At 56.2% G+C, this 15,503-nt stretch overlaps 1 protein-coding gene across 1 annotated transcript; it reads left to right on the top strand.

The window, feature by feature from the left end:
* The first annotated feature begins 10,603 nt into the window (after nucleotides 1-10,603).
* SLC35F6 (solute carrier family 35, member F6) lies at nucleotides 10,604-15,373 on the top strand. Its single transcript, XM_005874965.2, has 6 exons — nucleotides 10,604-10,651; nucleotides 10,855-11,019; nucleotides 11,757-11,928; nucleotides 12,181-12,393; nucleotides 13,098-13,208; nucleotides 14,478-15,373. The coding sequence occupies exons 1-6, from the start codon at nucleotides 10,604-10,606 to the stop codon at nucleotides 14,945-14,947; spliced, it is 1,179 nt and encodes a 392-aa protein (XP_005875027.1). The 3' UTR covers nucleotides 14,948-15,373.
* The last annotated feature ends 130 nt before the right edge of the window (nucleotides 15,374-15,503 follow it).

The following is a 15,503-nucleotide window of genomic DNA, read 5'->3' as shown; positions in this document are numbered from 1 at the left end:
CCAGTTTCTCCGGTCGGTTCACTCGGTTCAGAGACCACCCAGAGGTGCGGGCCTGGGTTATGCAGGGCGGGTGGTGCCCCGGCGGGCGGGACCCCACCGGCTTTGACTCGCCGTGTGCGCGATCCTGCGAGGCACTTCCACCTCCACGCCTCGGTTCCCTCTTTAAACGACCGAGGGTTGGACCAGTTCTTCCCCGGACCCCCTTCCAAGGCCGGCGGGAGGCCCCGCCCTCCCGGGGCGGTGGAGGAGTTGGGAGGGGGTCGGGGCGTCCCCTAGGCCGGTGCTCGCGAGCTACCGTGGAGGCCATGCGGGCCGAAGGGTCCGAGAAGGGGCAGCCCTGCAGCCCTCACGGAGAAAGGGTTACGGCGGGGACATCGCGGCAGGAGACAGCAAGGCCAGGTGAAAGTAGGCTAACGAACACCTAGTGTCGGGGCTGGATTTTATCCCAGAATCAAAGCGGTGCTTCTGAGCAGGGAGTGAGGTGCCGAAAGTGACATGATGAGACCGGTGGTCAAGGTGAAGGGTAGTTTGGTGCAGGGACAACCACCCCAAGGCTGCTGCCTAGCAGGTGAGGGGACCAGGAGGCGGCAGTGCAGTGGGAGAGACCGGGAGAAGCCACAAGGCTGACCCACAGGATCAAGAGACAGTGATCCCTCCAGGGTCTGCCTGGAGAACAGAAGCTCCATTAACCCAGACAAGGGTGCAAGGGGGCAGCTCAGCTGTGATGTGTGAGGGTGCGGTGCTGGTGGGAGGATGGGGACAGGCCCTAACAGCGGTTCTCAACCTGTGGGTCGCGACCCCCTTGGCAGTCAACTAAGACCATCCTGCATATCAGATACTTACATTCCGATTCGTAATAGTAGCGACATTACAGTTATGAAGTAGCAACGAAAATAATTTTATGGTTGGGTCACAACATGAGGAACTGTATTTAAAGGGCCAGAAGGTTGAAAACGAGGTTGGGGATTGAGCACCCAGGGCTGTCATGCGGGTGAGGAACCAAACATAACCTCCTCTCTGTAATGTTCGACGAGGACGGGGGTCCAGGAGGCAGCCCCTTCTCTTGGCAGCTCTTTGCCTCTTTCTCTGCCCCCACCTCAGAGCAGGGCCTTCCTTCCCTCTGTTCACCATCTAGGAGCCCCAGGACGCAGAGCCTGGCCTTTCTCTGAACCGATTCCAAGGTGCACGTGGAGAATGGTGGACAGTGGTCTCCCAGTCAGGCTCCAGAGCAAGGAGGAGTCACCCCAGTCACCTCTGGCCAATGCTCCCTTGGAGGAGGGGGCTGGTCATGTCTTATTCATTTTGGAGGCTTTTGCTCCTAGCACATGACATCAGTGATGTGAGAAACGCCCCCTGAAGAGAGGTCTGGGAGAAAAGTGTCCCATTCAATTCATCAGGCGTGTGGAAAGCACCTCCAGTGTATGAGGCACCGTCTGGACTCAGGGAGGTAGACAGAGAAGGTCTCTGCCTTTGAGAGGCTTAGAACCGGAGGTGGAGGAGGCAGACTTGTACCCACTTGGCAATCACAGTGTCCTCCCTTCTCCAGAGGAAGTGGAGCTCTGGGTGGGGCCCACCTTCCCTCTGTGCCAGCTGTGTCTGTCCCTCCCGGGCTGGTCTCCTGAGCCCTGCGGCCTCCTGAAGGTCACTCCTTTGTGAGCCTTCGCTCTAAGGGAGACTCAACCTGAGGGCCCCACCTCAAGTTAGGATCTGCTCACAGCAGAACAAGTGGCCCATCCGAAGCTCCAGCCAAGACCTCAGGCAACTGCTTAGAGAGTGGCTGTAGGTCTGCCCAGCTGCTGTCCCCAAGGACAGTTGAGATTGCCCAGTTCCTCCAGGGCTAAACGGTGCTGACTCAGCTCCTTCCTTTAAAAGCTCCAAACCGGTCAGGTAGGAAGCCAAAGGATCCCCAGCCTCCAGAGGCCTTGCCTTGAGCTGTAGGAGAGAGGCTCCCAGGTGGGGACCCAACCTTTGATCCTGCCCCCTGCCCTGTAGCCTGATGGGGGGCCTCTCAGGAGCCTCCCTCCCTGAGATGGGCCCCAGAATTGCTCCCTGAACAGTGCTCCAAGGCCAGCCTGCGAGGAGGATGCTCTCAGAGCGAAGGAACTTGGGAGAGTGGCTGTGTATATCCTGATGGGAATTAATTCTCAATCTGAAATCACACTCTGACCTGCAGTTTTTGGCGGGGACAGAAAGATAAGAATGTGATCGTAGCAAGTGCTAATCGGCTAATTCACAGTGAGCACCGTGTGCCAGGCCTGTCTCTGGCCGCCTTTCGTGTGTTAAATTAATGAGTTCTTATTGCCATCCTATGAAGTAGGTAAACTCCTTGTCCCTGGATCAGGAAACTGGTATGGAAAGATGGACTTGCCTGCCCACGTTCAACTCAGCTATTCTAGAATTTACTAGAAGCCCAGTGCATGAAAGTCCATGCGCAGCTGGGGGCCCTCCGCCTGGCTGGAGAGCAGGGCCATCGGGGCCATCTTGTCCAGTCCCAATCAGGGCCGGTGGCTGGGGAGGGACCGAGGGAGGGCTCCAGCGCGTGTCCGGCCCCGCCTCACCCAGTCCCGATCGGCCGGACCCCAGCAGCAAGCTAACCTACCAGTTGGAGCATCTGCCCACTCATGGTCAGTGCACATCGTAACGACTGGTCATCGACTACTCAGTCGGACACTTAGCATATTAGGCTTTTATATAAGTAGTCCACTCTAGAATCCATGCTCTTAATCACCAACATGGGACGAGGCTGGGGACTTCTCTAGTCATTTTGGGGGGGCATTTGGAGTTGTTAGAAACATAGAAATCATCCATTCTAACCCCCACAATTTACAGTCGAGGTCCCAAGAGAAGCTTCTTTTTGTGTCTCAGCTGGCTGGGTCAGAGCAGGGACCAGAACCTAGGTCTCAGCATTGTGGTCCAGTCCTATTCCTTTATAATTGCTGTACCCCAAAGTCCCTCTCTCTTGAGTGGGACTTCCACCTTTTCCCAGACGCAGGTAAAATCTACTGAGGAAGATTTTCTGATTTACTTAGAGAGGGCTCATTCTCATTTATCACCACGTGAGCCAGGTTACCCTAGAGAGCGGAGAAGCCCTGGGCCCTTCTATAGATCCCTCTGTGGGAGAAAGGCGCTGACTCACTGGGCTTGACAAGCCGGGAACTCAAGAGGAAATGGCAGAGATTCTGTGGGGAATGGACACACAGCCAATCAGTCTGGGGCAGCCACTTCCTCATCTCAGTCCAACCCCTCCCCCACCCACACACACACACATAGATACGCTCGCCTCTCAGAATGCTGAGCTTTGAGTTTGACTGGGCAAGGCCATGTATAGTGACTCACCCTCATCAAGGGGAGCCCACCCCAGCCTGCCGAGGCCCGGGGAACTCTAAGAGAGGCACCTGCTCATGCGGCCTCAGCCTGACCCTGGTGGGTCCCCACCGGCCTCCTGCCCTGGAGACATGGCTTTCCCCCTGGAAACAGTATCTACAGAGAATGGAGGACCCATCTGCAGAGTTGAACCCCTTCCCCACCTCAGCCAGGGGAGTGGAAAGAAACTGGAATAAGCAGGTGATAGGAGAACCTCAAGTGTGAGGAGAGGGCTCGGAACTGGAGGTAGAGAGACTCCTGGGTACCAGCCCTTCTGGGCACCTCCCGGGCCTGTGCTCCTCAGCCCTCTCTGGTCCCTGGGTTCCTCGTCTGTGTAGTAGGAGCTTTGTGAGATGATGGCTGAGTTTCTCACCCTCTTTGCAACTCTGGAACTGCTGGGGCAGTAGCTAAGGCCCTTCCAGCCACCTCAGCCTCAGCCAGCAGGGTAGGTCCCAGAGAAAGGATGTGCTACTGGAGAAGGGATGCTCCCGGAGAAGGGATGCTCCCCGGAGGAAGGATGCTCCCCGGAGGAGGGATGCTCTTCCAGAGCTTTTAGGCGGGAGCAGAGCCTGGTGTACCACAAGGGGCGGTGGCTCCTGCTCAATCAAGGGGAAAGGGAAGAGGCGCAGAAAAGAACTTTGATTGACCACCTGCCATGTACCTGGTCTTACATATCTTATTTATTACTTTTGACAATTCATTAGTATTAGCCCCATTTTTAAAATATATATATATATTGATTTCAAAGAGGAAGGGAGAGGGAGAGAGAGAGAGAAACATCAATGATGAGAGAGAATCATTGATCGGCTGCCTCCTGCACACCCCCTACTGGGGATCAAGCCCGAAACCTGGGCATGTGCCCTTGACCAAAATCGAACCTGGGGCCCTTCAGTCCACAGGCCGATGCTCTATCCACTGAGCAAGAGGTTGGGGATTGAGCACCCAGGGCTGTCATGCGGGTGAGGAACCAAACATAACCTCCTCTCTGTAATGTTCGACGAGGACGGGGGTCCAGGAGGCAGCCCCTTCTCTTGGCAGCTCTTTGCCTCTTTCTCTGCCCCCACCTCAGAGCAGGGCCTTCCTTCCCTCTGTTCACCATCTAGGAGCCCCAGGACGCAGAGCCTGGCCTTTCTCTGAACCGATTCCAAGGTGCACGTGGAGAATGGTGGACAGTGGTCTCCCAGTCAGGCTCCAGAGCAAGGAGGAGTCACCCCAGTCACCTCTGGCCAATGCTCCCTTGGAGGAGGGGGCTGGTCATGTCTTATTCATTTTGGAGGCTTTTGCTCCTAGCACATGACATCAGTGATGTGAGAAACGCCCCCTGAAGAGAGGTCTGGGAGAAAAGTGTCCCATTCAATTCATCAGGCGTGTGGAAAGCACCTCCAGTGTATGAGGCACCGTCTGGACTCAGGGAGGTAGACAGAGAAGGTCTCTGCCTTTGAGAGGCTGAGAATCGGAGGTGGAGGAGGCAGACGTGTACCCACTTGGCAATCACAGTGTCCTCCCTTCTCCAGAGGAAGTGGAGCTCTGGGTGGGGCCCACCTTCCCTCTGTGCCAGCTGTGTCTGTCCCTCCCGGGCTGGTCTCCTGAGCCCTGCGGCCTCCTGAAGGTCACTCCTTTGTGAGCCTTCGCTCTAAGGGAGACTCAACCTGAGGGCCCCACCTCAAGTTAGGATCTGCTCACAGCAGAACAAGTGGCCCATCCGAAGCTCCAGCCAAGACCTCAGGCAACTGCTTAGAGAGTGGCTGTAGGTCTGCCAGGGCTGCTGTCCCCAAGGAGAGTTGAGATTGCCCAGTTCCTCCAGGGCTAAACGGTGCTGACTCAGCTCCTTCCTTTAAAAGCTCCAAACCGGTCAGGTAGGAAGCCAAAGGATCCCCAGCCTCCAGAGGCCTTGCCTTGAGCTGTAGGAGAGAGGCTCCCAGGTGGGGACCCAACCTTTGATCCTGCCCCCTGCCCTGTAGCCTGATGGGGGGCCTCTCAGGAGCCTCCCTCCCTGAGATGGGCCCCAGAATTGCTCCCTGAACAGTGCTCCAAGGCCAGCCTGCGAGGAGGATGCTCTCAGAGCGAAGGAACTTGGGAGAGTGGCTGTGTATATCCTGATGGGAATTAATTCTCAATCTGAAATCACACTCTGACCTGCAGTTTTTGGCGGGGACAGAAAGATAAGAATGTGATCATAGCAAGTGCTAATCGGCTAATTCACAGTGAGCACCGTGTGCCAGGCCTGTCTCTGGCCGCCTTTCGTGTGTTAAATTAATGAGTTCTTATTGCCATCCTATGAAGTAGGTAAACTCCTTGTCCCTGGATCAGGAAACTGGTATGGAAAGATGGACTTGCCTGCCCACGTTCAACTCAGCTATTCTAGAATTTACTAGAAGCCCAGTGCATGAAAGTCCATGCACAGCTGGGGGCCCTCCGCCTAGCTGGAGAGCAGGGCCATCGGGGCCATCTTGTCCAGTCCCAATCAGGGCCGGTGGCTGGGGAGGGACCGAGGGAGGGCTCCAGGGCGTGTCCGGCCCCGCCTCACCCAGTCCCGATCGGCTGGACCCCAGCAGCAAGCTAACCTACCAGTTGGAGCATCTGCCCACTCGTGGTCAGTGCACATCGTAACGACTGGTCATCGACTACTCAGTCGGACACTTAGCATATTAGGCTTTTATATAAGTAGTCCACTCTAGAATCCATGCTCTTAATCACCAACATGGGACGAGGCTGGGGACTTCTCTAGTCATTTTGGGGGGGCATTTGGAGTTGTTAGAAACATAGAAATCATCCATTCTAACCCCCACAATTTACAGTCGAGGTCCCAAGAGAAGCTTCTTTTTGTGTCTCAGCTGGCTGGGTCAGAGCAGGGACCAGAACCTAGGTCTCAGCATTGTGGTCCAGTCCTATTCCTTTATAATTGCTGTACCCCAAAGTCCCTCTCTCTTGAGTGGGACTTCCACCTTTTCCCAGACGCAGGTAAAATCTACTGAGGAAGATTTTCTGATTTACTTAGAGAGGGCTCATTCTCATTTATCACCACGTGAGCCAGGTTACCCTAGAGAGCGGAGAAGCCCTGGGCCCTTCTATAGATCCCTCTGTGGGAGAAAGGCGCTGACTCACTGGGCTTGACAAGCCGGGAACTCAAGAGGAAATGGCAGAGATTCTGTGGGGAATGGACACACAGCCAATCAGTCTGGGGCAGCCACTTCCTCATCTCAGTCCAACCCCTCCCCCACCCACACACACACACATAGATACGCTCGCCTCTCAGAATGCGGAGCTTTGAGTTTGACTGGGCAAGGCCATGTATAGTGACTCACCCTCATCAAGGGGAGCCCACCCCAGCCTGCCGAGGCCCAGGGAACTCTAAGAGAGGCACCTGCTCATGCGGCCTCAGCCTGACCCTGGTGGGTCCCCACCGGCCTCCTGCCCTGGAGACATGGCTTTCCCCCTGGAAACAGTATCTACAGAGAATGGAGGACCCATCTGCAGAGTTGAACCCCTTCCCCACCTCAGCCAGGGGAGTGGAAAGAAACTGGAATAAGCAGGTGATAGGAGAACCTCAAGTGTGAGGAGAGGGCTCGGAACTGGAGGTAGAGAGACTCCTGGGTACCAGCCCTTCTGGGCACCTCCCGGGCCTGTGCTCCTCAGCCCTCTCTGGTCCCTGGGTTCCTCGTCTGTGTAGTAGGAGCTTTGTGAGATGATGGCTGAGTTTCTCACCCTCTTTGCAACTCTGGAACTGCTGGGGCAGTAGCTAAGGCCCTTCCAGCCACCTCAGCCTCAGCCAGCAGGGTAGGTCCCAGAGAAAGGATGTGCTACTGGAGAAGGGATGCTCCCGGAGAAGGGATGCTCCCCGGAGGAAGGATGCTCCCCGGAGGAGGGATGCTCTTCCAGAGCTTTTAGGCGGGAGCAGAGCCTGGTGTACCACAAGGGGCGGTGGCTCCTGCTCAATCAAGGGGAAAGGGAAGAGGCGCAGAAAAGAACTTTGATTGACCACCTGCCATGTACCTGGTCTTACATATCTTATTTATTACTTTTGACAATTCATTAGTATTAGCCCCATTTTTAAAATATATATATATTGATTTCAAAGAGGAAGGGAGAGGGAGAGAGAGAGAGAAACATCAATGATGAGAGAGAATCATTGATCGGCTGCCTCCTGCACACCCCCTACTGGGGATCAAGCCCGAAACCTGGGCATGTGCCCTTGACCAAAATCGAACCTGGGGCCCTTCAGTCCACAGGCCGATGCTCTATCCACTGAGCAAAACCGGCTAGGGCAGTATTATCCCCATTTTATAGATAAGAACACTGTAACTTGTCCAGCCTATGAAACTCAAAATCAGCTTTCCAGGTAGCCTGTTGCCTTTTCTGAATGTGAATGTCAGCACATGGGTTTGGGCCTGTTGTTAACTGTCTGAGCCTAAACACGCCTCTCTCCACCCCTCCACCCCACACCTTGAAGTCCCCATCTGTAAAACGAGGATCCCTGTGAGGCTTCGAGCAGACAACCCTCGGGAAGTGCTGGGCACAGTCCTGGCACCAAGTCAGTACTCAGTGAACCCTGTATTTATAAAAACATCTTAGTGACATGATTTGCAAATAGCCAAGAACTATCCCACGTTAGGGTCATTGCTGTCACCCCCAGATGGACTGGGCTGGATTTTGGCTCTTGTTCTGGGCTACTGAGGCCCTCCTGTGCCTGCACAATGAACTGAGGTCTGTCTCAGGGCCAGGATGTGAAGCCTAATTCCTCTCAAAGTGTCCGCTGGCCTGATCTCCTCCCGGGCTGAAGAGAGCCTGGGCAGGGCAGCCTGTCCCCATGACACCTAATCCCTTGGGCTGTGAGCCATCCCCAGGCCCTCAGATACAAAAAGACTCCTTTTCCCCAGCTGGGAATGCTGCCAGCCCCAACCTGTCCAGGCAGACCCACCCCTGGGAGAAAGCAAAGACAGCTCTTTAGGGTGGAGGTGGGGGAGGGGAGGAGCTCAGCACCAACCCTGCATCCAGCTCCCCACGCAGTGCCCCACCCTGGGCCCAGCTTGTCCCACCAGCAGTGGGCACCTTAGACCAGGTGGGAAATTAGGACTCATGAGACATTGCCTCTGGGCTGCACCTAGTACCTGCCTGCTTGCTTGGAGGGGTCTGGAAGTCTCATTCATTCAACCAAAAAATGTTGGAGCTTCTGTATAGTGATGTGCCAGGAGCAGGGGACAGAGACGTGGGAGCTGCTGGATGCTGAACTTACTCTAAGTGACAGTGAGTGTGGAACCAGAGAGTGAGACAGATGTGAGTTGTCATCTTGAACCTGCCAATCTCTGCTCTGGATGAGGAAGGGCTTCCATACCAAAGCTTCTGGTTGACCCGATGGACTTGGCAGGACCTCCCTTAGCCCTCCTGGAGGAGCCCTGGCTCCAGCCCCAGGAATTCCCGCCTCTCCAACCTGCTCCGTTCGTCCGGGGAAGTTGGCTCTGTGCCCTGGGTGAGGTTTGACCTCTTCACTCCTTCTCTGTCTCACTCCCCCAGACCCGCCCAGGGGGCTCTTCTGCAAAAGCGAGCAGCTTGCAAACCATGCCTGCCCTGAGCCACAGCTGTCTGTGGCCCCCACCCACGTCCCATGTCCTGCCCTCCCTGGGGACCTGTAGCAGATCGGGCAGAAATGAGACCCCAGAGAGCGGGTGGTTTTATTCTGCAGCGAGGGCTGCCTTCCTCCATTGGTGCTGGGACTGGTTGTAGCCGGTCCCCTGACCCGGATTCCTCTCTGCCTTCCCAGCCAGTCACGTCAGAACCTCTCCCCGCCCTGCAGCTCTCCTTTGGGCCTCGTCATTCCCAAGAACCACGAGCCCTCCTAACTGCCCCTCTCACCCCCATCTCGGGGAGTGGGTGGGGGTCTCCCTCTGTGAGATAAGGTGGCCTTAGCCCTGTTTGCTCACTCACCCTGGGATGTGTTCGGATACCTGGGTAGATGTGGTCTCTCCCTCATAGGCCTGGGCTGCCCTCCCGGGTGACCAGGAGCTCCATCACCACTCAACTCGCCCTCCCACTGCCAGCATCCGGGCATCGTGCCCTTGCCCTGGGCTGTGGGAAAGACCTTCCTGTTCCCCTCCCCAAACTCAGGGCACAGAGAAGCCAGGGCTGGCCAGGATGTGTGTCAAACCCAGACTCATAACTGCTTGGCACAACCAGGGTTGTGGCTCTGTGGGGGGCACAGGAAGCAGAAGGCTCCCCTGCTTGTGCAAGGATGCCTCTGGAGTCGGGCTGGGCACTGCAGTGTGGCTGCTCTTGACCGACTTTTTGGGAGAAGTCCTGAATCTCTTCGTTTAGAGACAGCCTCTGCCTTCGGTGGGTGCTGCAGAGGGAGCCGGCCAGCAGCCCACAGGAAGCAGCCGTGGGTCTGAGTGACTTGAGTCAGCAGTATGACGCAGTCCAAGTTGTGTCAACTAACTTGAGTCAGCAGACAGTCGTGTCAACTAACCAGGGCATCCCACGTGAGAGAGGGGTCACTGTCTCTCCAGGCTCAGTCTGGGCCAGATCACATGCCCCTGGCTCGGGGCCTGGCCCGCCAGCGCGCTTCCAGAAGCCAGCAGCCAGGGAAGTGAGAGGTTAGGAAGGGCTGGGCTGTTTAGCCAGGAGATTAGAACAATCAGAAGGTGGAAACGTCCCCAAATCTCGGAAGGGCTTTCAAATGAGAGAGATCATACTAGACCACAGGGACACAACCAAGCCCAGCAAAAATGAAACCCAAGGACGGAACTTCAGTGCACAGACGGCAGACGACGCAGAATGTTGGTGGGAGCTGTCCAGCGCCCTGGGCCGTGAAGGATTCTGGGCCTGTGTGGGCTCTTTGGGGAAGCGAGCCATAAGCAGTTATGCCGTCTGCCAGGGTGCTCACTGGTGCCGGGCACTTGCCATCTGCCTTCGCGTCTGCACTGGAAAGACCCTCCAAGCCTTCCGGTCACAGGAAGGTGACCAGGTGTCTGCGTCAGGCGGCATTTCCCAGGCCCCAGTGCCCTTGGAGACCAGTGATTCCTGATATTGTTGTGCTGTATGTCTCTTTGATAATCTGGTGAATCCTAAAGTAATGTTTTAAAATGTGCAAATAAAAGACTGAGGATCACAGAAAAAGCCAAGTATGCTGACATGAAGTTATCAGAACATTAAAAGGGCAAGTTCATGATAGTAATATGGGTCTATATGCTTCTTAGCACATAAAATTGTAAACAGTGGGCCTAATTACTATAAATTTGGAGCAGTGATGAGTGTGATGATACTTCCCAGCATCCGCAACGACCCTCGTGGGGTCGTGAGACTAGCTGTGGTTTCTGTGACAAAGCCCCAGTGCTACAATGCTGCGTTCAGAATTTGAGGGAAAGCTTAATTTCAGTTAGAGGTTCATGACATTTCAGCGAAAGGTTCTCAAGTCCCCACATTCTGTCCACACCCCCAGATGAAGACTCCTTGCGCGGAGACTGGCCCCTTTGAGAGGGAGCCCCACTCTGGGCCCAGTCCCCCAACTATGGCCTTTGGCCTTGGGAGGAGCAAGCTTGTCCGCAGGCACCCGCTGCGCTACAGGGTTTGACCTTCTCTCTCTGCTGCAGGTGGGCTGACAACTTCGTGGCCCAGGGCTGTGGAGGAAGCAAGGAGCACAGCTTCCAGCACCCCTTCCTCCAGGTACCTGCCCCACCCTCCCCACGACCCTCCCCACCTCCCAATCCTCCCCACCTCCTGTCACCCAGGCCTCCTGGCCCCGGAGGCCCTGCTGTTTCCGGTCCTGGGGGTGGAGTCTCCCCCTGCTCCCAGGAGAGCTAGCCACGTCTCTCTCCCTCCCCAGAAGAGAGGCCAGAGTGTGCGTGCCCTGGAAGGGGCAGAGGGCACAGTCCTCCGTGAGAGGCCTGAGTGGGCACCGTGAGGCCAGCCCTCACCACGTCTAAGTCAGGACACATTTGGAAAACATCAACCCTCATGGCAAAACCTGCTCTCCATCCATCGGGAGCCCAGACCCCACAGGGACAGGGACCATAAATAGGAGGCACCTTATTGCTCCACAGGGAAGTAGGAGACCCGGATTTCAGCCCAGCTCTGCCAGCAACTTGCTCTGTGACCTTAAATAAATTCCTGAGCCTCTCTGGGCCTGTTTATCCATCTGGAACTTGACCAGGGGTTGGCCTAGATCAGCGGTTTTCAGACAAGGCTCTACACAGCCTTAGGGTTTGTGTCAAGATGTTCAAGGGGCTGAGGGGTGACCCAGGCGGCAGTCTGGCCTCCCACACACAGCAGCGTTGCTTGTGCCAGTTCTATGTGTTGGGGTTATAGGTAAGCTCCTGTTTGAAGAAAGGTTATGTTTAAAATATTTTTGTTGAAGGTGACCCTCCCTCCAGCTCTAAACTCCTAGGGTTCTGTCCCTGCAGGCGGTGGGCATGTTCCTGGGGGAGTTCTCCTGCCTGGCTGCCTTCTACCTGCTCCGGTGCAGAGCCGCGAGGTACTCAGATGCCAGCATGGATCCCCAGCAGCCCTTCAACCCCCTTCTTTTCCTGGCCCCAGCCCTTTGCGACATGACCGGGACCAGCATCATGTATGTGGGTGAGTAGCCAGGCCAGGCCAAGTAGGGCTCAGAGAAGCCCATGACCCAAGGGGGCCATTGATGAAACAGCCACTCCCACCCCAGCTCATCTTCACCACCCCGGCCCTCTCCCACAGACTTTCACAAACGCACGCTCACCCGAGATTCACTGAGCACATACCACGTGGGAGTCATGTCTTCACCCCGAGAACACCTCGGCGGACAGACAGCCTTGACTCTCAGGAACTAATGTCACGTGTCTCCTCTCCCAGCCCTGAACATGACCAGCGCCTCCAGTTTCCAGATGCTGCGGGGAGCAGTGATCATATTCACAGGCCTGTTCTCAGTGGCCTTCCTGGGGCGGAGGCTGGTGCTGAGCCAGTGGCTGGGCATCCTCGCCACCATCGCGGGGCTGGTGGTCGTGGGCCTGGCCGACCTCCTGAGCAAGCACGACGATCAGCACAAGCTCAGCGAAGTGATCACAGGTGCAGCGGGGTTGGGACCCAGGGGCCGCCCTTCCTGTCCTCTAGGAGCCCAGCACAGAGCCAATCAACAAGCTGTTACAAGCTCTGCTGCATGCCAAGCCCTGGGTGGGCCTGTGGGGACCCACTGCTGTGGACATGCACCTGCTCTCAAGTTGGCAAATAGAGTGTAGGGGAGGCCAGAGGCCCAAGCAGCATGAGAAATGGGTAGATAAGGAACCGGGGGTCAGAGGAAGCAGAGAGCGTGTGCTGTGATGTACCTGTCTGCACCCAAACCGCTGGATTTGGGGGAGGAGAGAGATGAACATGTATTGAGCACTTACTCCAGAAAGAAAGCAGTGCAGCCCATTCTACAATGAAGTGACCACCCTGGTCACTCAGAGGTAGGATTAATCCAGAAATGTTTGTTTCCACGCCTGTGCTCAAAAGACCTGCTTACCCCATTCTGCAGGCCTCTGGGCCTTCTGGGACCTCAGCCCAGAGGGGGTGAGGTGCTGCCTTATCAACCTACCCCCACCCCCGGGGGGCCAGCAGATTAGTTATGTTATGACTGTGCCTCGTGAACTGTATTGTCCTGCAAAAGTCATGGGCTGTTGTTCTGTCCCCTTGGGGGCCGTCTTCCCTCAGCTTTGGGCCCACCACCCTGTCCACAGCCCCTTCTGGCTCGCTGCCCCCCTCACCCTGGGCCTGTTGGTCCTTTCCCACAGGGGACCTGCTGATCATCATGGCCCAGATCATCGTCTCCATCCAGATGGTGCTCGAGGAGAAGTTCGTCTACAAGCACAATGTGCACCCTCTGCGGGCAGTTGGCACGGAGGGTGAGTGAGCGCAGGGGCTGGGGGGAGGGCGCTGGTCGGGGGCACACTGGAGGGTAGCATGTGGAGTGAACTCACATGTAGGAGCACAGGTCCAGGTGCCAGGGACCACTGGGAGGGGTGAGCATCCTGCCCCGCTTCCTTCCTCCCTTCGCCACGTACGTCGTGCACATGGCCAGGAGCTCAGGGAGGATGAGGCTGAAGATGAATTAGTTGTAAGCCTCACTCTAGGGGCGCTGACCAGCAAGAAGTGACCAAGCAGTGGTTTGAGCTCGGGCCACCTGTGCTCAAGTGATGTTGCACCTGCCAAGCCTACCTGAGCGCCTTGGGTCAGGGAAGGTGGCATTTGAGCTGCAATTTCAACAGGCAGAGTAGGAAGGAGGGAACCCCAGACAGAGCGAAGACATGGGGAGCTGGACCTGAGTTTACAACCCAGTGAGGAATCGTTTGGGCGAGATGCAGGTTTGATGTTGGGAGAATGATCAGGTCAAGTTCATATGGAGAACCTTAAACATCAGGCAAGTGAATTTAAGTGACAGGCAGGGAAGAACCACCAGAGGTTTTAAAGCAGGGAAATAACTATTAAAATTATGCTTTAAAAATATGAAACTAGCAGGGAGGATTAGAGCAATGCTACCAAATGTGGCCTGTGGCCTCGTCAGGTTGCTCTCTGTGCCTGGCCCACAGTGAGCTGAGGGCTACGGCAGAATGTTCATAACTACATCACCGACATTGTCACGGATACTCTGTTTCTGCTCCTTTTTTCCCTAGCCAGACTTTCTGAATGAAGCGGTGCATTGATTTACATTCTGGTTCAGCTCCTTATCACAGGCCAGTGACGCTGAATGAGAGCGGTTTTCCACACTCGTGGGCACCGTAGTGGTGATGACCAGCAATTCTTTTTTAAACGAGTAGACTGGAATTGAGAAGTCAGAGAGCATTGCACACTGTAAGGGTAGCTGCTGTTCTGTGAAAGCACACGTGTGTGTGTGTGTGCCTGTGCATGCGTATACTGGCCGCAACGTAAAATGCACTTCTCCTGGTGTAGTCGGAAAATGTGGGTTAACGTGGAGAAGGGCAGCTGGAGCCCATTCAGTGGCCGCTGTGAACTCCGGATGAGAGGGGACGGCTCTCGGCCCTGAGAGGAAGGCCCTGGTGTGGGGGCCACGAGGACGGGTGGCAGGAGATGAGGGGGGGCCTGCTGGCCCCGATGTGCTGGGAGTGGGAGTCAGGGCCAAGCAGAGAGTGTGACGTGCTCCCTTCTCTCCCCAGGCCTCTTTGGCTTCGTGATCCTGTCCCTGCTGCTGGTGCCCATGTACTACATCCCTGCCGGCTCCTTTAGCGGAAACCCTCGAGGGATGCTGGAGGACGCCCTGGACGCCTTCTGCCAGGTGGGCCGGCAGCCGCTCATCGCCCTGGCGCTGCTGGGCAACATCAGCAGCATCGCCTTCTTCAACTTTGCGGGCATCAGCGTCACCAAGGAGATGAGTGCCACCACCCGCATGGTGCTGGACAGCCTGCGGACCGTCGTCATCTGGGCACTGAGCCTGGCGCTGGGCTGGGAGGCCTTCCACCCGCTGCAGATCCTCGGCTTCCTCATCCTCCTGACGGGCACTGCCCTCTACAACGGGCTGCACCGCCCGCTGCTGGCACGCCTGTCCCGCGGCCAGTCCCCAGCAGAGGAGGGCGAGCGAGAGCGCCTGCTGGATCCCTCTCGGACTCTCATCAATGATGCCAGCTGAGCCTCCTGCGGGCCTGCTGCCACCTGGATGCACCTTGTTCACCCTGAGGCTGAGGCCGCACAGGTTTGTGAGCCTCAAGCTCCCTGTCCCCAAGGCCTCGCCCTGTCCCTCCCCACAGTCCCCCAGGACAGACCCCCAGACCACAGAAGACGACAGGACACCCAGTCCTCCTTTGTCACCACGTCCCCCAGGCCTGAATGCAGTGACGACGCCAAGCTCACCCAGGCCCCCAGAGCAGCACTAACGCGAAACCACGCAGTGGAATTGCAGGACTAACACCCCGAGGGTTTTCTCATCAAACTAAAATTATTCTCCAGAGAAGAGAGGCCAGTGAGCAAATTCAAAGCAGAACTAAGTGCCCCGGGTTTTTTTTTTGGGTTTTTTTTGTTTGTTTGTTTGTTTTTTAAATTAAATCTTTATTGTTCAGATTACAGTTGTTCCTCTTTTTTCCCCCCATAGCTCCCCTCCACCCGGTTTCCACCCCACCCTCTGCCCTTACCCGCCCCCCCACTGACCTCATCCATAGGTGTACGATTTTTGTCCAGTCTCTTCCCAC

This window comes from Myotis brandtii, unplaced genomic scaffold, assembly GCF_000412655.1.
Source record: "Myotis brandtii unplaced genomic scaffold, ASM41265v1 scaffold454, whole genome shotgun sequence".
In the NCBI taxonomy this organism is placed as follows: Eukaryota; Metazoa; Chordata; class Mammalia; order Chiroptera; family Vespertilionidae; genus Myotis; species Myotis brandtii.
The sequence above is the reverse complement of the archived record's forward strand: the minus strand, read 5'-3'. Positions and strand labels throughout refer to the sequence as shown.

Coding starts and splice junctions, on each gene's coding strand:
- SLC35F6 (XM_005874965.2), top strand. CDS start 10,604: ATGAGTGTGATGATACTTCCCAGCATCCGCAACGACCCTCGTGGGGTC. Junction 11,929..12,180: donor GACCAGCATCATGTATGTGG/GTGAGTAGCCAG, acceptor CTCCTCTCCCAG/CCCTGAACATGACCAGCGCC. Junction 12,394..13,097: donor GCTCAGCGAAGTGATCACAG/GTGCAGCGGGGT, acceptor CCTTTCCCACAG/GGGACCTGCTGATCATCATG.